Source organism: Tympanuchus pallidicinctus, unplaced genomic scaffold (genome assembly GCF_026119805.1).
Source record: "Tympanuchus pallidicinctus isolate F22 unplaced genomic scaffold, pur_lepc_1.0 scaffold3, whole genome shotgun sequence".
In the NCBI taxonomy this organism is placed as follows: Eukaryota; Metazoa; Chordata; class Aves; order Galliformes; family Phasianidae; genus Tympanuchus; species Tympanuchus pallidicinctus.
In genome coordinates, this window is record NW_026294747.1 from 49,098,066 (window position 1) to 49,122,955 (window position 24,890).

The 24,890-nt window shown below is 37.4% G+C and overlaps 1 protein-coding gene across 3 annotated transcripts in view; it reads right to left on the reverse strand.

The window, feature by feature from the left end:
* The window catches only part of CDC42BPB (CDC42 binding protein kinase beta), an 87,468-nt gene that overhangs the window by 17,244 nt on the left and 45,334 nt on the right, over positions 1 to 24,890 (reverse strand). Inside the window, exons 6-25 of one of the 3 annotated variants that reach the window (XM_052696227.1) lie at positions 23,409 to 23,502; positions 22,319 to 22,519; positions 20,479 to 20,727; positions 19,140 to 19,219; positions 18,027 to 18,193; positions 17,809 to 17,928; positions 15,679 to 15,812; positions 13,778 to 14,020; positions 11,986 to 12,096; positions 11,364 to 11,608; positions 11,083 to 11,188; positions 10,411 to 10,535; positions 9,342 to 9,447; positions 7,634 to 7,782; positions 6,963 to 7,057; positions 6,796 to 6,875; positions 4,089 to 4,178; positions 3,577 to 3,666; positions 3,079 to 3,184; positions 401 to 537 (exon numbers count right to left, since the gene is read on the reverse strand). In XM_052696227.1, the coding sequence (XP_052552187.1) occupies positions 401 to 537; positions 3,079 to 3,184; positions 3,577 to 3,666; positions 4,089 to 4,178; positions 6,796 to 6,875; positions 6,963 to 7,057; positions 7,634 to 7,782; positions 9,342 to 9,447; positions 10,411 to 10,535; positions 11,083 to 11,188; positions 11,364 to 11,608; positions 11,986 to 12,096; positions 13,778 to 14,020; positions 15,679 to 15,812; positions 17,809 to 17,928; positions 18,027 to 18,193; positions 19,140 to 19,219; positions 20,479 to 20,727; positions 22,319 to 22,519; positions 23,409 to 23,502 (2,728 nt within the window). The remainder of the gene's footprint in view (positions 1 to 400; positions 538 to 3,078; positions 3,185 to 3,576; positions 3,667 to 4,088; positions 4,179 to 6,795; positions 6,876 to 6,962; positions 7,058 to 7,633; positions 7,783 to 9,341; positions 9,448 to 10,410; positions 10,536 to 11,082; positions 11,189 to 11,363; positions 11,609 to 11,985; positions 12,097 to 13,777; positions 14,021 to 15,678; positions 15,813 to 17,808; positions 17,929 to 18,026; positions 18,194 to 19,139; positions 19,220 to 20,478; positions 20,728 to 22,318; positions 22,520 to 23,408; positions 23,503 to 24,890) is intronic. The other 2 variants (XM_052696228.1, XM_052696229.1) reach the window with 2 other exon arrangements.

Below are 24,890 nucleotides of genomic sequence, written 5' to 3' on the forward strand. Positions count from 1 at the left end.
ATTTATCCTCCCTTAAGCTCTTATATTCTCTGTTACAGCATAACAAGTATATTAAGTAGCTTTAGGATAAACAGTGTGGCCTGTGTAATACGCAAATGCCAAAGTGGTCAGGCAGTTTACCTTCTATATGTTTGCATCAACTATGACAGAAATTCTTCTTTAATGGAATGCATTGGATTTTTTTTCCATTTTTTTTTTCTCTCTTAGCACCTATTAAAATTTTAGCTACTAACCTTTGGCTCTTGCAGAAAAAACCACCTTTCTTCTACATCTAAAGCAACTAACGTTAAATAAGTTATACAGATATCACCTAAAGTCTTATGGCCTTAGCACAATTTAGCTGCACAGCTGTAAGTAAAACGTGCTGCTGTTCTCTTGTCCAAGAACAAACGACTATTACCTTGACATAACCTTTATAGGCAGTTCCTATTCCTCTTTGCACATCCACACCAAGAGGCCTTTTGGCTTGCTCAGGTGGAATAGGGCAGACCTGAGGAGCGCTGTCCTTGCAGGAAACATGGCATGCAAACGAACACACTAAATACAAAAGAGAAAATCCACAGTGAAACATGTGCATGAGTGAATCGTAACAGGAGATTAATGCAGTTTATCTACCCTTACAAGAAGAAAATTGATTAACTACAGTGAAATTGCCAGTCAAACATAAGAGTTCGCCATGCTAAAGGAGTGAGCACACTTAGATGTGCAAAAGACTCTCCAAAGTGCTTCTTTTCGGTTTTCAACCCATGATTTCCATAAAAGGCAGGAAGTGACTTCACATCTCAATGCTGCTTATGAAAGTATTTTCCAGAAGGAAAGGGATATGGTCAGTCCTGGTACTGCTAAGCAGCAACCAACTCAACTACAGGAGAGAATGTGTATTAATAAAGGAAGAATACAAATGATTGGGTAGGAAACAAGATAAAGGTAACAGGTGTTCAATTTGATGTTAGTATGCAAGAGTGTCTAATGTTGCAAAAATCAAGTAAAACTAAAACTCCAAAAAACAGAAAGGCTAAAAGCAACAAGCATAGGCAGTAGACTTGAAGGTGTAACAAAGCAGAAAGCAGGGGACAACAGCCGAAATTGAGGATGTGAAAAGGGCATAAATGTATTTCAGAGCTAAAGTAAGGAGCAAACATATGCTATACTGATCACTACATTCTTTCTTACCATTCACTCCACTTTGTGCTGTGCCAGCAAGAGACAATGGTCTCCTGTCTATAGAGTACTTCATAAAGAAGCACTACATTTAAAAAGCACAGAATGCACGACATTTCACTTAAGACAGACTTCCAGAACTGCAGAGTGAATCAACACGTTATGGAGAGGTACCTGACCCACCGTTTAGGGGCCAGATCTTTCCGTAGATTTAGTCTTGTTTGCCACTGTGTTCCTACCTCTAGGTACAGGAAGGAGGACAGAGACATGGCACTGTCATGCTTCTTCCTCACCATATTCTCAGATGCAGACATTTGTCAGATACTCTGTGCACATCTAGTCCTGTAATTAGGAAGGGTCAAAGGAGCCCAGGAACATATGGTAGATAGGAGCAGCACACTTCTGCTACAACTACAGACTGGCCTACAAACCTCTACCTCACAATGCCATTGGGAACACGCAGGAGAGTGGGTAGCCCAGGGCAGCCTGCTGGCTTGTGTGCAAATCATGCACACAAAGCATTGCAGGTGTTGCTCATGACCAGATAATGCATTCGGCTCATTCAGAAGGCACCATAATTGGTGGGACTGTGCAAATCAAGGTACATTAGGTGCAGTACAGGGCCAGTTCCACAGGCCTCTGAAAGTACAGCTATATTTTGCTAAAGCCTCCAGCATTAGAAAAGAGAAAGAATTGGAAAAAGCAAGTGACTGGGGGTGGAACATAGCAAAAGTTTTGTTCTACTGGAGTCATCTCTATTCTTATGTCAAAGTGATTCCAGTTTTTTTCTGTAGCTATCAAGACTTGGAGCAGAAGAGGCAAACACTGTATTAATGATGCTCTGCTCACATGCAAAAAGAAGAGATGCTGATACTAAGGGGTGTGGAGGGGAGGAAAGACAGTTTAAAACTTGCAGGAAGAGATGCAAAACAAGAATTCTGAACTGCCAGCAGGAGACAAAAGTGTGCCCCAGGGCAAGAGCTAGCAGAACTGTAGATGCTCTTGGGGAAGAAGAATCACTGGAAGACGTGCCAGGAAAGAAGCCCTGAAGGGCAGATGATGCCATCTTAGTGTGATGCTGGAGGTGTGGAGAGGGTATCAGAGCAAAAACTAAGCTGGGCAAAGAAATACAATAAAACTATACTGAAGTATTTTGAAAAGATGTGTGGAACACTCACTAACTTGATATGTCTCACCGAGTTGCACGCAACACAAGAGAAGTATTTTCAAATAAAATTATCTCCAAATACTCAAACATGGAACTCAGTGGTACACATGCATCACAGAAAGCATTTTAAATAGGCTCAATTGACAGCAAGGCAGGCTATAAGCAAAAAAAAGATTAGTGCATACTCTTCCCAAAACACAGGATTTATATTAAGATTTGTATGCTATCAGTGTCTTTTTTGCTTCACTTATACAGACAGAAAACACATCTGGCCTGCGCTCAACTCACACTATATATAACAGCACTAATGGTAGCAACAGTACAGCAGAACAAGGAGAAATGGTGTTAAGTTGAGGGAGGGAAGATTTAGGTTGGATGTCAGGGGGAAGTTCTTCACAAAGAGAGTGGTGAGGTGCTGGAATAGGCCCTGGGCAGCCTGGTCTAGTATTACATGGTGGTGGCCCTGCATGTGGCAGGGGGAGTTGGAGATTCATGATGCTTGAAGTCCCTTCCAACCTGGGCCATTCTGTGATTCTGTGTAATGGTCTAATGTGTTCTTTGAATTTAAAAGTCTGATGCTGATACAAAAGAAAGAAAAGGAGAAGCATTCAGTGGTAGCTACTCCTCACTCTTTCACTCCCTTCCCAAGGAAATAATTGCTTTAAAATACATTAGTGTTTTCAGATAATTTTTTTGGGGGGGCAAAGGGGTCAACTTGCAGAAAAAAGCAGAAAGTCTGAGTGACTCACCATCACAGGCATAACCTTGTCGAACCAATCCCACCATAAGTGAGGTGCAATGACTGCACTGAGTAGGGCTTGTAAATGACTTGATATTGAGCTGGTGAGCTTTAGGCTGTAAAAGATACATTCAGGATAAACAAAGGAAAACAACTTTTCAACTTATAAAATGAAAGCATGCCCATTCCCCCTCCCCTTCCAATACATCAGTGTGTGTTATGAAATCTGAGCTTTTAAGTAACTGCATCTTGTAAGAGGTGCTGCAAGATAACAGTAACGTTTTTTAGTTCAAATCGTAGAAGACATTTGAGCCAAATCCTCTATTTATTCTGCCATCCCTTTTGACAAATCAAAGCCCATCAACTTGCATTTGGTAATACCTGAATAAAAACAGAGACCTAACAAAGAAACAACACATGACAAACCCAAACAGGACAAACACAGATGGCTAATTAACAAATGGTAATTCTTCCTTAGTTCAGAATATGGTTAGCACAGTCCCCCTACCTTTGGTACAGCTAGAGAAATGGACTGAATGGTGGGGGAAGGAGCAGCAGGCATCCTCTGAAGCCGAATTGGTTCCTGAATCACAAAAAACTGTAATTGAGCAAAACGCGGGTTCAAGAATTTGTTTTAAGGTTGGGGTGGCAAAGCTTATTGTTTTCTAGTTTTTTTTTCTTTTTTGAAAATTATCAAAAATTTGTCAGAAACACTGCAATTCTGATTTAGTAGAAACAGATTGTGTTCTAAAGCACTCACAGGAAAGCCTGCACACTAACAAGCAAGCAGCAGTACAGAAAACATACAAAAATGAGGTACATCAACATACACAGAGCCAGCAAAAAAGTTTTGCATTTGCAACTATTCTCAAAGCAGATGCAATTAACACTGCCATGTTACACATAAGCAACATTCAATCTTGCCTTTTCATACAAAAGTTGCAATATATACTGATAATGAACAAGACAGAGAGACTTTCCACTGCATTACTCTTCAGAGTAGAATAACGGTTCCCTTACTTCTTGTTGCTGCTCTGCAGTTACAACTGAAGTAGATGGTGAAACTTCTGATTTGGGACCCTGTGTTTCCTGCTCGCTAATGGAGCCAGTCTGCAAAAGTGACAGCAAAAATGTTAGATTAGATACCACAGACACAATGAACTGTCCCTAGGCCAACAGAATGGAAGTTCAAAGTGGCTACAACGAACAGCTCACTGCAAAAATAAATGAGAAACTTTGTTTGTTTCTGTATGCATGCATCTAAGAATTTTATACTCTTAAAAAGCCCTTCCTCAAAACAAACCCTGCCACCTGATGGAAAAGCTGTAAAGCTGGAAGCACTAAGATATGCAAAACCCAGTAGTAGGCAGCATAAATACTCTAACAATCTGCTTTTCCCAGAAAGACTGTGTTGATTCTCTTGCAGGCAGGTATGGAATGATGTCTGAGAAGCTTGGCAGTAATCCATAAAACAGCTCATTTCTCATGGTAGCTTATGCTACACTAAGATTTTTCTAGCACACAGCAGCCACCACAAGAAAAATTCTTTGAGTAATACTACACAAGGTTTTTAAAACTAAGCAGTTTTTTAGAAGATGATTACTCATCCTATTTCCACTTTGATAATTAAAAACAATCACATTGTTCTATCACACTGTTCTACGTTTCACTAAAATTTAAAGCTAGCACCCGTTAGAAGCTCTCAATTTCACACTTACATTAGCAACTACTAATTGCCAGCACAAGGGGGAAGTATGCTACAATTCCAGAGCTAAAGAATCTGGGTGTGGAAGCAGGGTGCTGTATTACTGTTCTCTGAGGACATCATGGAAATCACGATGAACAAACATCAGATTAGACTTCACCTAAATGATGTAATTAGCACTAAAGGCAATGAGTAATGAATCACTCACTTCCCAGCTAGTTTCAACAGAAAGATCACTCAAATTCAGTTAGCTCACTAGATTCGGGTATTTGTTATTTTTTTTGTTTGTTATGAATTGATTCGTAGGGCTGGGCCACTGAAGATCAAATTATGCCATTATGCAATATGAACAATTTAAAAATGCTAGGTGTGATTCAGCTTTAGCCATATAGACAGTCAAAATCTAAAATAATAAGCCTGTAAAAATGTATTAAAAGAAAACTAAACTAGCTCTATTTAGTGGATTAAATTATAGAGATGCTAAGGAAGCAACATCTAGTTTTAAAAGGCCATTTTTACTATGATAGGTCACAACAAAATAAGGAGACAAAACTACTAGCAAGGACTTACTTCTTCCCAAAAGGCTAGCAGAGAAGATGTAGACGAAGAAGAAACAGAATCCTTTGTTGTAACAGATATGAGGAATAAAAATGATCACTTATCACCCACAGAAAAACTTCAGATGGAAAACTAGCAGGCTAGCTAAATAAAATGTTTTATGTGGCCCAATGATATTCATTCAAACTAAACTAATCTAGAGCAGATTACATAGATGATCCTTAAATATACATGTGAAAAAAACTGTTCGTGGAAGTTACTAAGTACTGTATCAGGAATTTTAATGTAATTCATCAAAAAATGCCACTTGCATTCAATCAGTGAGTATGCATTTATTGCTGGATCTGTAGACTGGATCTTTTGTAGTTACCGCCTTGATGTTCCACATTACTATTTTAAGTGTGTTTGGTGATTTATAAAGCAACATCAAAGTTGGTAGATAAAAGCTATCCAGATTGTAGTGTATGTAAGTAATGTTTCTCTCTTCACCTCATCCACGTAGCTCATCTTGCTGCTTAAGCAGGAAAGCCAGCTTGGACATTTTCTAACCGAGAACAGCACAGACACAAAGTACACACATGCAAATATCACAGCATGTCCATGAACTTTCTTTTTGGCACCAGTAAGAATTTGAAAAATGACAGAAAGCGTACAAATTTCACATATATTATCTCACCAGACTAATTAGGTTTTAACCTCAGCTCCATAAACATAACAGATCATTCTTTCCAGTTCCAGCTCGTAGCTTTATCCTGAACCGGCAATGTGTTTTGCAAAAACAAAAAAAAAAAAACCCTCAAATCTTCAAGGATCAGGAGTTCATGAAGTAAGGAGATGTGATTCTGTGTTGCATTTAACAGCTGCTTCCTTGGGGAATGCACAGTTTTTTCTAAGCAAAACGCCCACTTGGAGCTGCTATGTGTATGATTAGTTTTCTAAGGATCAGAGGGTGTGTCACAATGAACTTACAGTATCATCATCTGTGGGTCCTCTGATTCTCTTCCCAGTCCCTTCTACTCTGACCACCCCATGAAGATCTGGAGCCAACAACTTTATATATCTGTTTAAGCACTCTTTGAACTGTGTGAATACATGTGGTTTTTTTAAAATGTTAACTAGCATCTTCCAACTCCAAAGTATTTAATCACTTATTTGTAATAAGCTGCGCCAGCCTTTCTAAAACAATCTGAATGTATAGCATTCAGCCAAAGGCTTGACACTGACTTACAGAAAATAGAATGAAGACTATGTAATGTAAGCTTATGGGAGTATTTCCTAAAGGTGGCAGCTTCTCTTCAAAATGCCAATTAATCTGACGTCTGCTGGTCATTCAATTCTACGACACACTAACTTGTCTAACAAACCAGATATAAATTTGTTATATAGGGCCCAAGCGTTACTTTTAGATAATAAAAATACAACTCAGCTATCACATCTTCATTGTTAGTTTATGTAATAACTCACTCTGAATGTCAGATCACGTGCAAGAGGAGAGGTGTTGAAATACTCAAAAATGGAATCCTGAAAGTCTGGAAGTTTGAGACCTAAAACCCAAAACAGAATAGCCTTAGCTACAATGCAATATCAAACGCTGCATTAGAACTCTGTTAAAACGCAGCAACTTCAATTACCTGGATCTGTTCTGTATTTTTCTTCCAGTTTTCTCCTTAAGCCTTCCATCTCTTCCAACAATTCTCTGTTCTTTGCTTCAGATTCCTTTAATTTACTAATGTAACAAAATAAGATCAAAACACAGTTGTAGGTATTTCCAAGTCAGGAATGCCTGCCTCAGACTTTCAGACTTTTTTCTTGGTTGTTTTTTTTTTTTGGGGGGGGGGGAAGAGGATAAGTATATTTTTTCTAGGCTTATTGATTTTATTTTTCCCCTAAATTAGCACCTCACTTCTGGGCTAGACAGTGAGAATTGCACTTAAGACTCTTGTTACCACTGCAAATATTTGCCAAACACAATTATTATAATACTAGTTTGGTCTTTTCTTCCCAGTTAGCTTATTAAAAAAATAATTGGTTTTGCTTTCAATCTGCTGTTGGCCATACCTTATACCTCAGGTGCCTAAGATCCCTATCTTATTCCTGAGATATTCGCAGCAGTGTAAAGTTAACTTGAACAAAGCGTTAAGAGTTCTCAGTTGACAACACTAGAAATGCACAGTCTATAGAGTAGGATCTTCCAAGCAAAGTCCACTAATCTGGGCACAAGGGAACAATGTGAAAAAAAGCTGTTACTATTACTATTTAGAGCTGCACATTACAACCCAAACGTAACCAAAGCAGCTATTACCTTTCAAAAGATATGTTTGCATCTTTAACTTTTCGTAGCTCTTCTTGAACTAGTTGTTTGGCACGAATTTCAGCATCGAGGGCAGACTGTAATTCCAGCCTAGCTGACATATCCAACTTCTGACTGCGTCGCACTTTCCAAAGTGGATCCTGTGGCAGTAAGTTACTGAATATTAATATCAGATGTCTAAATGTATTTCCATAGTTGTTCACAGATGTAAAATAACTTTCACACTAGTTCAGAGAATGCACTTTTGATTAATTATGGACACTACTCCTGCTACCCAGAAATCAGCCAATAGCCAGATTTTATTTCGTAAAAACAAAGTAACATTTGCTTTTAATGGTCATACCATTAACATAATATGCTTGAAGTCAAATTGCTAGATCACTGAGCATGACAGTCAAGCAAAGAATCCACTGAAAATGGCTAGCTTTCATTGTTGAAACTATAAAAGTGTACAGACCTTGCACAGGGACATACTGGACTTTAGGAATTTAGATGAATGTATATAGTTCATGTAAGACATAATATCCTAAAATATAACATGAAGAAAACGAAGTAATTTGGGTCTTGAAATATTCTGGATACCCAGGGATTTTCATCTAAACAGTTCATATGTTCATTAAGCATTGTACACTACGCAAATCCTCACCACCACAAGCTAGTTTTCCAAGCTTTTCAAAGCATTTTTCAGTGTGGACTACATTTTCAGTGTTCCCGAATGGATATTCTCTCTAGTCACAGATGAAAATGCAAATAACACTCATGAAAATGAGAGCCTTTTTATGTTGAGAAATAATTAACCTTAGATCAGGTTCTGCAGAAGTTACAAAACCAGCTGTAATATACAGAACAGACAGCATTCTTTATTCTGGGCCAACTGCATTTGATCCAATCTTTCTTTTTATAAAACCACTCAACGTTATGATCGTTTCTCTATAATGCAGGCAAAGGTTAGACTATAGAAAGTCATAACCTTCTGTTAGTTTTTCCTATTCATAGGTTTAGAAGGGATGAGTAACTTTTATCTATATAAATCCACAGCATCTGACTGTGCAGACTGGCACTGCTAGGGGCATGGGCTTCCATGGCCAGCTAAAGTGTTTCTCCCTTTCTGTATGTAGGTATTTAATACCTGCTGGGCAAAACAGTGCTTTTGTCTTACAAACCATACTCCTTTGAGAGGGTTTCACCTCTTCTATTTTTGAGAAACCATGCAACTACTACTACATGGGAAAGACTACGACAAAAGGTCTCACTGTCCTACAGTGCATAAAGCTACAGGCTCTCATGAGTCACTAGTTTGTAACAGTACCAACCAGTTAAAACTTGTTCAAAATGCTTGTACAAGAGAAAACTTATTTTGTCACTGTAGTGGCAATTAAAATTATTCTCTTGCATCTATTGTGGTGAGGTACATTTCTGTGATCTCCTTTATGGGTTTAATCCATTGTTTCTACTCTGTAGTGTGCAACAGTTTTTAATGGTAGATGTTAGTAAGAAATACCACTGTAATTATCAAATTCTGATTGCATGATCCAAATGAATTTAACAAGCCATAAGTAAAACTAGCATGTCACTAGCAGAGCAGAGGATTTATTAGAAAAAAATTCTGATTTTGGACAGATACTGAGAATGTGGCTGAAACTAAAACTGTTGGCTTCTTAGACATCCCCAGAACATCCAAATGCTTGTATTTTCTTACCAGTGTTCGTGATCCCAGACTGGAACTTCTCAAAGATTCTAGTTCTTCTGTCATTTTGGAGGCCAATGCTTGGAGGTAGCCACGAGCATCCTTTTCATCACTTACCCTATTGTGCAGTTACAAAAAGATATCAGTGAACAGTTTCATGGATCACAGCAACAAAGGCTATACTACCAAATAATTAGTGTTTGCATCAGATTTAGGGATGTGGCAAACATGGAGAGAGCATAAAAACTTTCCCAGCAGAGAAAACTGAATATTGCTCGTATTGCCTGCTTTAGGTTTTTCTTGTGTTTGATTCTCTTGATTGTGGCAGTTACCAGGGAAACTGAAGCTTTCCTTCTACCATCAAGAAGAGTTCTACAGAGATTTCTCTTTTTTTGTAACATGATCTGCACATTGCTTGCTGGATTTTTATAAGGGCTATTGTAAAGTTCTCCTATAACATTTGGAAGGGCAAGTAGAAAAACTATGAAGCCCCACACCTTGCACCTCTCCACTCAGTAGCTGAAATGCCTTTTCAGGCCTAAGTATTAGTCAGAAACTAGACATTCATCTAATTTGTAACCACTGATCTCCAGCAGCAACACTCAATTTCAGTCAGCAGAAGAAACATATAGGTGACCAAATGTCTTGCATTCAGAAAATACTTGCATGCTAACCCAGGAAACAAGAAGGAAAGACTGATGTGTGAATTAAGTGCAAGTGTGTGTCTCATACAACTACTCAGGGTCTGTGTTAACATGGACCTTTAAATCACGACCATTTTCCTGACAAGTCTTACCAGAATATTCTAAACTTTGTGGTTTAATAATCACTTAAGAGTTTGAAGCAAGTTGACAACCAAACCCTTCCCTCTGCACTTAATGGTATCTGACAATTTCATTTAGAAATCTTATTCGTCAGCTCTTCTGCAAAAGCAAAAGAAACAATTCATCATCACTCCAAAGCACCACGCTTTTGTTGATCCCAGACATACAAAAAAGGGCCTGGCTATACATAAAAAAGAGTGCAATCAGTATTTCAAAAATCTGAAAGTGGGCCATCAGGATCTCTGAACAATACATACCACTGAATAATTTCTGCAATCTGAGCTTCCCAGTGAGCAACAGACTCCTTCTTTGCTGCTAGGTCTTGGAGTTCATCATCTAGCTGCCTGTTCTGTGCTGTTAATTTGTCCACAAAGGAGCAAAGCTGAAACAAAAGATTTCCCCTTTACATGAGTTTCATACATTTATCAATGTGTATGTCCACACACTTACAGAATTTGAACAAACAACACAGGAAATTGTATTTCATTTATTATTTTTGCAGAACTGGATCATGATCAGATCCTGACAATAGAATACATTTCTAGTTCATACAAATCAATCCAAAACAAAGGTGCAGCAGAGGGAAGCAAGCACAGGGTCTATGGTGAGGAAAGAGACTTAACTAATCCATCAGGAAGGCAAGCTGGCATAGTAAATGCTTTGCCCTCTGTGAAGCTTTCACACAGAAATTGGAAGGTGGTGCCCTCTGAGTTGCAGGAATTGGTTCCACAAAGTGAAGTAACTGAGATGCTAAAGCTACTACTTGGCCAGATCTCTGATACTTCTATGGCCAGAACTTCATTTGTTTCACTATATATTGCCTGAACATTTACTGGTACTGTTCAGATCAATGAGAACATTATTTCAACACTGCACAGAAGCAAAATGCAATTCTTGCTTTGCTAAAAAACGTTTCCTAAAATAATTACCTTCTCATTTTCTGTTGTTAGCTTTTTGTTATCTTCCAAGAGCATAGATCTTTCACGCTCGTATTTCTCTTTCATTGATCCCACTGCTTCCTCCATTTCACTGTGCCTAAGGAGGACAAGAAACACAAACATGTACAGCAAGACTGCAGAATCTGTAGACTGGGAATTTCAGAAACACAAAAACACAATTAAGGTGAAACACCATCCTGAGCTGTTACCTGTACAATGCAGCACACATACAAAAGAAATCCCTGGTTATTAATCACGTCCCTAAAACTTACCTCTCTCGCTTCGTTTTCTCTAATTTATCCTTCAGTACCATGATCTCTTTCTGCAGTGCAAGCTGATGGCTCTCTGAATCGTGTACTTCCTTTTTCACGTTTTTTACTTCTAGAACATGTGATGCTTCTCGCCGGACCAGCTCCTCTTCATAGAATAAGATTTTCTTTTCCAGCTCAGCCTTCATCTTGGAAAGCTCCTGCTGATGTTCTAGTGTGGCTCCTGCTGCCCGCCCCCCCTGCTTCACCTGCAGAAGAGCGGAGAAGAGAACTCATCAGGAAAGGACTACAATCCTTATATTTTAGAAATATCATCTGAAAAAGAATTGTCCCATTGCAACACTTTAGAAAATTTTTGTCTAGGTGCTTAATGGCTCAAAAGCTGCCTTCAAGGGTTTAGCTCCTTAAGTGACCAACTTTGGACCACGTGGATTTATTTAAAAAGAAAAAAGAAAAAAAAGAAAAAAAGAAAGGAAAATAAATCTAACAAATCCTAATCAGGCTAGGTCAGGTTTCTAGTAATGCTGCAGTTTTTATCCTGGTATCAACAGCTGAGTAAGCAAAAATATTGCAATTCCTGTGTCATGAGTAAACATTAAAAAAAAGAAAAAAAAAAAGAAGCAACCTTCAGAGCTTCCAGTTCATTTTCCAGTTGTTTGCAGAAGACTTCACTGTGTTCACGAAGCTTACGTTCCTTTGATGCTTCTGCCATAACTTCTTCAAGTTGGGATTCCAGCTATAAAATCAGAGTAATTTAAAGTCATTTCAACACAAGATAGGGCTATCTGTATCATTCATTTCCTCTCCTCCCCAGGGATGAGCTTTCCAGGGCCTTGAAAACAAAGCTTTTCCTTATCTCTATCTTACATTAAACCACTATAACAAAGCTTTCAGAGTTTCATGATAATGTTTTGCCTTCAGTGATCCAGGCATCTGTCTTTTTCAAAGCACAGCAACTACCAAATGACTTTTGGTACTGATATAAACCACATTAGATACATGCAGAGATAACTGCAAAGCTTTTATTAATGTTAAGAGAAGGAATCAGCACTAGGAATTCACTGCAGCTGTGAAAGAAGAAAGCCTCTCATATTTACAAGTCAGCTCCATGCCTCAGTATCTACTAAGGCAGCAGATCAGAAAATCCTGACCTTTGTGCCAAGTTACTGTGAAATACTTCAAATATGAACACTGAACATTTGTACCTTGTAATTATGGAATAAAATAGTCTTGATCATCCATTTATCTATTTCCAAAGTATACAGTATTATAGTATCAGGAAGACAATTTAGTGGCATCGAAGGCAGCTATGCAACTAAAGAAGAATAAAACCTGCTTGGTTTTTTTTTTTGTTTTTTTTTTTTTTTTTTGCATTCACATTCAACTAACAAAGTTGTTTTTAAAAGCATTGTAGTTTAAACTTCAGACTAAGATAATGAACTTATAGATTATGTTCTGAACAGAAGACTGATGAAGATGTTAGGGAAGAGAGGACAGAGGAATTCCTAGGAACAAAGACAGATGATCAAGTTTTTCATGTTGTTTTCAACACTTGAACTAGCCCTACAGAGGAGGGCAGAATGCACTGCCAAATACAGTGCTGTAGCCCTACATCTTTCCCAGTCAAGTACCACCCCTAATTCACAGACAGGTCTGAAATACTTCACCTCTTAATACATTTTCATAATCTGTCCTTCAACTCCCCAGGAGTTTTCTAGCACCACTTACAAAGCTCGAGTTTCTTTTCAAACTTCACTCATAGAGCACAAAATATGACAGCTTTTCAGTGATTAAAACACTGTGCTAACCATGATAACTGGGTCTTATGCATTCCTCCAGTTATCCACTTCTTATTCAAAACTGTAAATTGCCTAGGATAGTAATCAGAAAATTAGCTTGTTTAAAGATATTTACAAGTATACTCTCTATACTGACTAAGAAAATAGTAAGGAAAACCAACTATTCAGTCTGTATCACTGTTCCTCTCTCCAGATAAACAGAAACATTCAACTGGAAAAAAAAAACGAAGTCAAAATACTCCAACATAAAGCACATCAAGGCATTGAGCATTCTAAGTTTCAAGCTGACTGGAACTCAGAGTCTGCAGGAATCAAAACACAAAGAAGTAACAGGCTGGGCATGTAGCAAAAATGGTTTCCTCAAGATTAAAATCAGTCTGCGTACAAAGAATAAAGTAGACTCTGCTCATTCCCTGATACACTAGCAAAACTTCTAGAAATTAATTCAAGATCTATTTTGTGAAGTACAGTGAAGCGATATGGAAGAGTTATCAGAGCAATATCTTATAAGCAGAGTAAATCATCCTTTCTGCTCCTGATTTCTCAGTACAATCACATCAGTGATACAGGGCAAGCAGCAGCTGAAACACGTCACTGTTAGTTATTTTATTGAGCTACCTCTTTTCTGATTTTCTCTGATTTACGGATGTCCTGTCGCATAGCATCATTTTTCTGCAAGCTCATTTCCACCTCCTCCTCTTTGTCACGAAGTTGTCGGGACAGTTTCTGCTTCTGAGACCGCAACTCTCCCATCCTCTCACTGAGCTCAGAGAATTCCTGCACGGCCAGCTTTCTTTGTTGGTGGGCATCCCGCAGCTCTTTGGATTGTGTCTTTAATCTCTCTGAAGCTTCTACAAGTTGCTGGTTTTTAAAAAAATATATATATATAAAAATTGAAGTCAGTTTATTTTTTTCCAAGAAAGAAAGTGAACCAACATAAGCATGACTTGAAAACTCAAACCTCTCAGATAACTTCAAATATTATTCCTAATAGTTAATTTACACAGCTGCAGGAGCATACCAAGACAACAGCTATTCTGTTCCTAGGGTGGCATTTCCAAGAGGACTCCTAAAGTCCTTCATACAAATCGGACTGCACAAGGCCATCTCACCTCTCAGAGACTTAATTTCAGATTACCACAATGTACTTGCACAATATACTTCTTAAAGGAAGTCGTTTCAGTAAAGTTTCAGTAGACTGCCCATTCAGGAAAACAGTCAAGTAGACTGTACCAGCACTAAGAGGCTGCAGTAGATCTTGTGAAATTCTTAAGAAAATTGAGGAAGATTGATTAGAACAAACTGTAAAGCTCTAATTTAATTGAGAGTATGATAATCTAATTTACCTTTAATTGAAAGTACAAAAGTTGTTTCCTTTACAGCAAACAGTTAACATAATTTAACAGGACTAAAATATAAACTAAACGCTCTACATAAAATCACTTGAGATTGAAAATAAATTAAAAAGTGCAGAACTAGACAACAGAGTAAATGTATACTGGCCAAGAGACATTTAAAAAATCCAGCCATTAGCAGAGGTCATGCAAAAGTATGCATTAACTTCCAAAATGGTGTGTGTGCAAACCAGTAAGAGCAGATTTGCCATCTTCCCTACTCATATGCCCCAGTGAACACATCTTAACTGTGCTTAACGGACAGAAGAGATGCTGTTAAATTCTAGTGGACAAAAAACTCAGAGGCCTTTGACCATGGATTATTTTTGGTCCATCTGAATGCCATATAAGCAATACGTGGTCTTTAAATCTAGATATTTGAATAGATGATATTTTGGTATTACTGGAAGTGATATATAATAAATGCAAAGTCTTTATTTACTGTAAATATTTTAGTGACCTACCTTACCATACTTCTACATTCTAGGGAGCAAACAGAGGTATAATTTGCACAACAGTAAGACAATTCAGTAATATAAAAGTCATCCTCGGCCTTAAGCAATAATTAATCCTTCGGTATTACAGAGAATAAGTGGGCTCAAGTTGGCACAGCAATTGAGCTTTATTAACTCATTCAAATATACACCTTTCAGCATCTACAAAACTAATGACAAGCCACAGACCCACAAATTTAACTCCAGTGTAAACTGGAATATCTTGAGAAAATCAAATCGTTACACTAAAATCATTCCTTAGAAAATCCTCTCCTACCTCCAGCAAACCAAATCTCAGTGAGCTCTGTGATTATACAGTTTATTAGCTTCTGTGCGACTGCATGGATATGTAACCTCCAGTTGTCTTCAAAAGATAGAAATGCACCAAACAAGTCAATATAAAAAGGTGAGAACATATCTGAAATTATCAGGATGTCAATCTACTTTAAAAAGAAAAAAAAGTGCGCACCTTGGAAAACTAGTATATCACTAACAAGACCAACAAGCTCACTAACATCTCATTATAGTTTTACACAGCAACATTTCTAACACTGAAACTGTAATCAAACCAAAATTGGTCTGGAACTATTCTGCATGACCATTTCTAAACATATTCATTTTGGATCAATACCTTATGAAGGTCTTCTTTTTCTTGCCGTAATACTCGACACTGCTTTTCCAGTCCTTTCAACTTATGCATACAGTCTTCATGCTCTTGTCGAAAAGCCACTGCATCTGCAAGCTGTCCTTCCAGTTTACTTACATCTGCAGAGTAATACATAATAAGGGTAACTGGTCCCAAATGTACATCAAGTAAGGAACATTACTTAAGCAAACTGGCATAACTTGGTTCAGAAAATTAACTTCTTTCCATTTTAGGCAACTTAAAAGTAACTCTGATGCACCGACAGCTCCATGTCATTTTAACTTTCTCAACATATTAAGAACAAACAATTCCACACCTCCTAAAGACTGTTATCTCCTAAAGCAAAAACGCCTTAGCACAGGGACGTTTTATGTTTTGAGAAATGCAACTCCTAGCCCTTGACAACTGAAATTAACTCAAGTCGTTTGAATTCCAGTTCTGGTAATTTGTCTCCTAAATAGTTTTCTTTATATGACAAGACTTCATTTATTGGTGCTACCAGCAAGACAGGAAAGAACTATTTATTTCCTAGAGCTTATTTATTTCCATATCTACTTATCCTAGAGCAGATAAGAGCTGAAAATCTGGAAAGGCAACACCATTACGCATGAAGCAGAATGGAAACCCAACCGCCCATATTCCTACCAGGATGTTCTCTTGGCAGTTCTCTTCTTAGTCTCAAAGAAAATTAAAAAAAAAAATTGATCACTGTTAAACAGAAAAGATAACTGCCTTTATATGTATTTTTGTTCAGTCTTAGAGCTGGTAAGAAATCAAACTGTAGTTCTCCATTTGGTTATAATTACTACTTCTTTTACACAAATAAGAAACTGCACACAAATAACTGTCTCACTGAAATTGTGACATCTATGGCAGAACAGGAAACTGAACCTATGCATTCAGAGATCCCAAGCACTGCCGTAGCAATTGAAGTAGCATTCCTTTTCTCATTTTAGTATGAAGCAGTGCTAAACTCTCTCCCACTCCACAGACTATACTGCCAGATTTCAATATGTAACAGCACACAATAGGCTGAAGAACTGGATAAACCTGACCCATTTGCAGAAGTAGCACCTTAATCAAATTCTTTAGACAAACATGATTTCTTGAATGCACAAGACCAGAGTTTGGAGGGTTTTTTTGAAAAAATTCTCACTTGAAGCAAAGCTGATTTGACAACAGATGTGCTTACAAAGGGGGCAGTGTTGCCAAAGTGTAGAAAACATATCAGTTGTGACTGACAGTGGACTGACTGACACACAAACCAAGATAATGAATTAAGGAAGTACCAGAAATCTGGACCAAGAAAATAAATAGATCTACAAAAAAGTGCTCGTGAATGGAGGACAACAGTTGGAGGTCTTGGTATTAGTAACTCAGCATCTGAACTCACTCACAATATACTACAGGCCACTATAAACCTCTTAGCCAACCCATCAGGATTCAGAACAACCATTTAGCATATGACTGATTCTAACACTAACAGAAGGTTTGTATGCATAAACTAATAGCATTGTCAAGCAACAGATTTTCAGAGATACAGATGAGTCAGTCCCTTCTTGGGACAGATGCCAGTATTTTTCTGCAATGCTTCCTAATTAATGCATCACCAGACAAAAACACAAAGGGAACAGCAGCTCAGAAATATTTAAATATACAGTATTATTATTATTATTATACATCTTCACCATTACCTATCCCCTCATATTACTAAAGGGCAACTGATCTTTTCTCTCTACTCTCTGTTACACATACATCCAGTAAAACTACATCAAAAATATACTCCTCAAAAAGAGAGAGAGCAGGATCTCCAGAGACCTTTATGGAAATCAACATGACCAAAAATATTTGCTTGAATCCATCCATTCAATTCATTCCACTCTAGATTCTCCATACTAGTACAGGGTATGAGGATGTAGAAGTGGAATAAAAGGTTAAGTGCTTGCCTGGAAAAACTGAAACGCCTCTAACTATTCAACTAAACTTTTAAGATATTTTTTAAGCACCTCAATAACAGTAATTGTAATTACTGCAAAACCACAATATGTATTTTGCCACTTCTATTAACATTAAGCTGCAGTACCGTAATTACTGCTAGTCATGCCAAAGGCTTACCTGTTAATTTGTTCTTCAACCGTTCAATTTCTTCATTTAATTTTTTTATTTCCTTATCACGATTTGTATTTACTGTAACACACACTGGACCTTGGAGGCTTTGCACTGTCTGTGTAGATTCTTTAAAATCAGCAAAGGAGAAAAAGTTATTCAGTGAAATACATTTCGATTCCTCTAATAGCAAAGGCTAAGAACCCAAAAAACCATCCGCCACTCACCTTGCAGTTTTCTGTTCAAATCCTGCTTTTCTTGCTCTAATTTCCGTATTTTCTTTTCATAACCTTCTATTTGCGAAGTGTTCTTTAAGTCACGCTGTACATCCACATCTTTGGTTACAGTGTCAGACTGCGTTGCACTCTTCAAAGTGCCTCTATCAGATAAAGAGCTGAAAACAAAACCACATAAGTAATAATCTTTTAATACTCTCGGCAGTGACATGTTGGGATTCCAACTATGCAACTTAAACTTACAAGAACATCCAGTAAAACTGTTACTGTTGAGAGAACTGTCAGAGCAGGTATACCCTGACACTGCTGTGTATGCTGCTGATGAATTAAGGTATTTACATTCAGGGATTTAATTATGTTAATGTACGTTAACTATACAAACTGTTTCAAAATCATAACTCCCCTCAGTCAGAAGTTACTACCTAACAGCAGAGTAGAATACGCCCACAACTGAAGGAACTGAGAAACAAAACCAAAAGTTCAGTTTCAAGTGTGACAAAGATGGATTTAATTAAAAAATAAGACATATGCATCAGGTCCTTTCTGTGCTGTGTTGTGAGGATAACAAATGTCAGCAAAGGAAAAGAAGGGAATAACAAACAAGGTAGAATAACCTCAAACCCAGAGGCACAAGAATGTACTTGAGGGATCTCTGAAGTCAGATGAAGACTCATTTCAAATTTCACAGATGGGCAAAGTGTGCTATCTTCGCCTATTTTCAGAACCACCTGAAAATGGGGTATCTGTATTAAGAGTAACACTACATTATGTTAATGTTGCCTATCAACAAGCAATGAACTAATCCTAGACTGTTTCTGGCAGACAAGTAACATGGACAAGACTTGCTGTAAGTCTGTACTTACTTACTTGTGACACATCTAGTCCCTTAAGTTTCATTCATTTCAAATAAAGGAAATTAAATACAAAAGCATCCAATCTTCAAAAACATGATCAAAATATGTTCAAGACATATTCATGCAGGATGAATGTTCATCTGTTAGTACATATAATGGACTTCTTTCTGCTTGATTACAAAAATGAGATCTTTCCACAATTAGCTGTATTTGAGAAATGACTTTAATAAACAACATATCCTTTGCTTACCTATCAGTTGTGTATGTAAACCCAACAAAGGGTAAATGCAGTCCAGAAAAACCTGTGTGAGAACTCGGTGGCACCACTTCCTGCATAAAAATAACATGCATGAAAACCCAAAAGAGAACCCATGCAGAGCTAAAGCCATTTGATTTAGTCTCAATGGTTAAAAAGAAACAGCTGGTAGAAAGATTCTTCTTAGCGCTTACCAATTCACAACTGGCAATTATGCTTCATTGTATAGCCTTCCATTGTCCTTGCATGAACCTCATTTCAGATTAGGTCATTTAATATAATGACCTGAATTTAGAAGCCTCTTTTTTTTGTGAGCTGGCGCTTGAAAAGGCAGCATTTCAGCAAGTTCAAAGCACAAGGCAACCATTAAAAGAAAACCCGAAACTTCAAGTTCCTAATTAAAGTGACCAGGCATGAAAATGCATGATGTTTGCTTTAGTATGCTTGTTACTGCAAGACACGTAATCAAAAAATCAAGCCAAAAGTTCTCCATTTCTTAGATTGAAACTGATGAACAAGTGGTCATGAACAAAATGAAAGAACACCAACACCCCCACTCCCAAAAATAATCTTCTGGTTTTTATGTAGCATCAATTTGAGTTCTCTCACCAGGGCAGCTGTGATAACAAGCTGCATGTATGTATTTTTGAAGACAGATTATATTCATATCTGATAAAGAACAAAACAAATACAAGCTCCTTGTAAAGGTAAATCAAAATGGCAAACGTTTGTCAGCTTTTTTTCAGCTTTGAATAAGCTTCAATTTTGAATGACCAAGTATTAGATGCTACAATGTGAAAAATAAGTCATTTCAAATGTGAAAAAATAATGTTTTCCACCTCACTGCTCATTTTGGGTTTTCAGAGATCATGAGCTTCTTTTCTAAATGATAACGGTTGACAAACTGGGTTAGTTATCATATAAATGGCAGCAGCTGAGTGGGGTTTCATTCATCTGAAATTTCACATAGCATAACTACTTGTGATCTTCATTTGAGCATTCGTGCCAGTATGGCTGCAATATGAATACTCCCCATTGCTGTAACACTGCACCAAAGAGCATATCCATGTCATATACAGGTGCCACTGAATTTGCTAGACTTGGAAATCTGTTTCATGGATTTTTAGATTTTAAAACAAAACATTTCACTGGCACAACACATTAACAAATTCACTACTTGCTCCTTTTACAAAACAAAAACAACAAACCAAAACAACACCACCAAAACCCAAAAACAAGAAAGTAATTATCTCGTGAAACAAGTTCTCACTGCTACCTTACAATGCAGCACGGTTGCATACTTGCAAAAGTGATATTTAAATAAAAGACTCACTGGATTTCTTAGCACATCATCATCTACATCAAAGTTTGAGGTGTCAGATGGACTGCTAACATCTGGAATATAAGGTGCTTCTAGATTTCGGATGTTATCCCAGTTAAGTCCTTCAAAAAAGGCATGAGACTTAAAATCCTCTATTCCATTCTGTCCCAGCCTACGTTCCCTGCTGCAGATAAGTCGCTGAATCAGATCTTTTGCTTCTTCAGACACGTCTGTAACATGGGATGGAAACTGAAATCGTTCCTAGAAAACAAAACAAATTAAGACATTTTAGAGGAATCCATCCCATAATTTTCAGTGATTGTTTTCAAAAAGAAAGTGCTAAATTACACCAATAAAACTGCAAAGAAATATAGAGAATTGTACTACATCCACTGAGCAGTGGCAGAGTACAATGCAACATGACCACCAATAGATCTGTTGTCTTAAAATAGGTTATGAAGATCAGTAATCTCTTCTTGATTCCTTTAATACAAATCTGTTTGAAAACAGCTGCTGTTACATTAACCCTTAAGAAAAGGCAACGTTTTCTTTGGAAGACATACAGGAATTCTGACACGTTACAGTACAATAAAGATGCTGCAACATAGGCATATACTCACTGACACTCTCAGCCACAGCTCCACTGACCTGCTGAAGATGTACTCCTTGAGATTTTATTTGTTTCTGCTCTTAAAACCCCAAGATGCTAGTCAGTGCTCCACATAACATTGTTATACATGAAGTTACTCCAGATAAAACTGGGCAAAGTTTTTCTGTCTTTCAGTTTACTGCTTCCACTGTACAGCAAGAAGTTTGACTTAGTAAAGGCCAGTAGTACTTTTATGGTTTTACAATACAACCTTTCAAGGTTTGAATGAGACCATTAGGGACCAAAACAGCATAATTCAAATTAAAAAATTTGAATTAAAAAAATTAAAACACACCAATTGTATGTAAATGAGACTGCAATATTAAGTCTGCACGATAACAGCTTCAAACTTTCTCAAAAACAGTTTACAGCCACGCAGACAGCATTTAGCCCCAAGCTGATTACATATTTCAATCATAACACAGAAAAGATTGCCACCAATTAGTTAATTGAGGAAATTAAAGAGAGAGAGAGATTAGCACTGATCACTGCAAGGGTGACAGCTCTAGAAAGAATTTAATGTCCTACCCACCACTGCTTCACTACGAGAGCACATTATTGTAAACACCAGCACATAATCACACACTCCTACCACACCTCTGGAAGGACATTGTGAACTGGCTTATTCTTATTCCCTAATGTTCAGAATGCACCCAGAAGTTTGAACAATTCTCTACCATTCTGACTCTGGACAAAGCCCCCGGACCTCATATTCTTCATGCAGCTTAAAAGTTCATGTTTTTCTGCCACTTCTACTCTGGGCAACTCCCCCCTGACCTCATGTTCTTTGTGCAGCTCATGTCCACACCAGCCGACTTACCTCTTTCCTTTTTTTGTACTGATTATTGATGTGACAGAAAATGTGCACAGCTGCATAAATAATGCATTACTTCATTTCTCCAGCACACTCCAGAAGAAACTTTCAATGGGCCTATCTTAAGTGTTGGTTTTAAATTTTGTTTCATGAAGACTGCTTAGATTTTTCAACAAGAACATTACCATTTAGAGAAAAAAAAATATTCTGCCTTTCAGAGATGCCAACATTCCTAAAAATGAAACCAACGAATCTACATAATTAGATACAGTTCTACATCATCACGAGAAAGCAAAGAACTACCATCACTTCAATATTTATAAGCAGTAACAGTTTCACTGTAAACATTATAGTCTTAGTAAATACAGTAAGATGAACGTATTTCTTACTTCGTGATTCATAATCTTCCCATAGGTTTCCACTAATGACTCTGCATAAAAAGGTGTTTCACCATAAAGCATTTCATACATGCAGACCCCCAGTGACCACCAGTCACATTCAGGCCCATATTTTCCCATTCCATCCTCCATGGCTTGCAGTATCTCAGGAGAGATGTAGTCAGGTGTACCCACTGCCACAGAGGACTGCACCTTAAAAATAAGGCAAACATAATTCTGGTAAGTTTTCAGGATCTCTAAAGCAACATTCTCACTCATACTTTCGTATTTCTGACAGAGACATCAGTACACGATTTTAGAAAAGGAAGTTAACTATTAAAAAAAAAAAGAAAAATCACAGCAATGAAACAAAGAATGTATTAAGTAACAAAGTCTACATTTTAATTTGCACACAGTAAAACCTCCAAATAGTTATACCTGTTGTCAAAAAGCCAATAAAATGTTTTGCCTGTGTGTACATGTGCTTTTACACTTTACAGCTGCAACTGTTTGCAAGAAATTGAAATGAAAAATTAATAAGCAGGCAGTTTGAGTTCTACGCCTGAGTTTCAGTTTACAATTTCATCAAAAAATAACAAAACAAGTTTCCAGGGCAGGTAGCATCCTATTTTTATTAGGTTTGAAATTGGCTTAATGCCTGCGTAGCATAATTGTGGATGCACTGTAGGGAGTAGGTAATTAATTTCCTTGTGTCCATGTAGTAGGAAAGCCTCAACCATCCGGGCAGAGGAGCAACTGTAATCTCTAGAAACACACTTCAAGGGTTCATGTGGAGTTACAATAGCTCCTTCCAATTCATTTTGTTTTTAAAGTGGTAAATTCTTGACAGACACTTTAAGACTACAGAATGCCACCAAGACCTGAGTTTGTGCCAAAACTGCTGGTCACCACATACCAGGAAATGAAGATTTCAAAAACCGTTTCTTATATATGTGCTGAACATTTCCATCAATTTTTAGCATGTCAAAAAGCTTACAGTAAAAGTTTTTAATAATTTAATACATTTAATAGTGTTAGGACCAGGAACTCACTTAAAAGATCCCACTACCAGTGACCCAATTTAATTCTGCTTCATACATACTGTGCCATCTTCACTCATTTTCAGACAGGACCCAAAGTCTGCCAGTCGTATATGGCCATTCATGTCCAAAAGAACATTATCAGGCTTTATGTCCCTGTATGACAAAAAGAATTGAAAATTTATACATTTAATCTGAGCTCTGCTTGTAAAGATTACATCAGATTCCATCACAATGACAAAGAAATTTATGTTGGTTATACAGTGATGCAACCTTTTTTTATTATACTATATATGACTCTCTCTATTTGCCAAACTTAAAACATTGCCTGTAACACTGAAACTTATGACTATATTGGACTTTCAGCTCAAAGTTGAACTCTGGTCAAATAACCAAGCGGAACAATTACAGTGAGTCAGAGAACAGACCAGATATGCAGTCTACTTCATCAACGTTAGTTCACGATTGTACGCATCGCAATAAGCTTTTGGAGGCAAGAGAAAAAGCAAAGAAAAGGTAATCTCGGTAGGTAAGGTAACAGTTTTTGTTTGTTTGTTTGTTGCTGGTTTTTTTGTTTGATTTATAATCAACCTACAGCTTCCTACCTGAGATTTTTCACTGCTTCTCTAAACTTTGTCCAGCATTTCTGCTGGCCTGTATTCTCCACTTGCTATTACAGATCATTTTTCTATATAGTAACTGCACATCACATTAGCTTCCATGGGTGCCTAAGGACTTTTCCATCCTACATAAAGGCAGCTGTTACTGTAGAAATCTCTGCATTCTGGTGGCTCTGGGACCATGACAATGCCATTTCAGCAGGATACAATAACGGGAGAAAGTCTCAAGGATCAAAGCAGGTCATTCCTACTGATACGTGTATACAGCAGGCTGTAAATGGATTCTACATACTGAGATTACTAAATGACATTGAACTAAGATTCCCATTTCACTGTAGCTCTTTACTTGATATTATTTTTGCTACCAGAAAGGCAGCCAAAAAAAAGACTTTAATAAGAGCATGTTAATTGAATTTAGTCCCATCAATCACATTTTCTTTTGCCAGTTTGTACTCAAATTCACAAAAGATGGACCACAACACCCAATTTAATAATACAATCTTGATGCATACTCTCTCTCTCTCTCTCTAATACTAATTAATTGCCTCAAAATAGCCAGCAGTATTTTAAGAGCACCTAGCCAGTATGCTGGGAAGGTGCAGGGAAAAGAGAGAGAAACAAGTAGAGAAAGCAGAACAAACTCAATGATGCACCAATTCTGCAGACTAAAAACTAGAACAATCACGTCTTGCAGGCCAACTCATACCGGTGTCCTCCCCATTCCTCAGTCAACACTGCTCAGGATCAACTCTTAACATGCTAGCATTTCACCAACCCCTTCTGAAATATTATTCAAACTAGCAAAAAAAAAACCAAAAAACAAAGCAATAAATCTATTTTTTTCTAGATATCATATTTATTCAAATAATATTCTGTATTATTATTAAATATGTGTTTTACATGCAATCTTGTTGCACAACAACA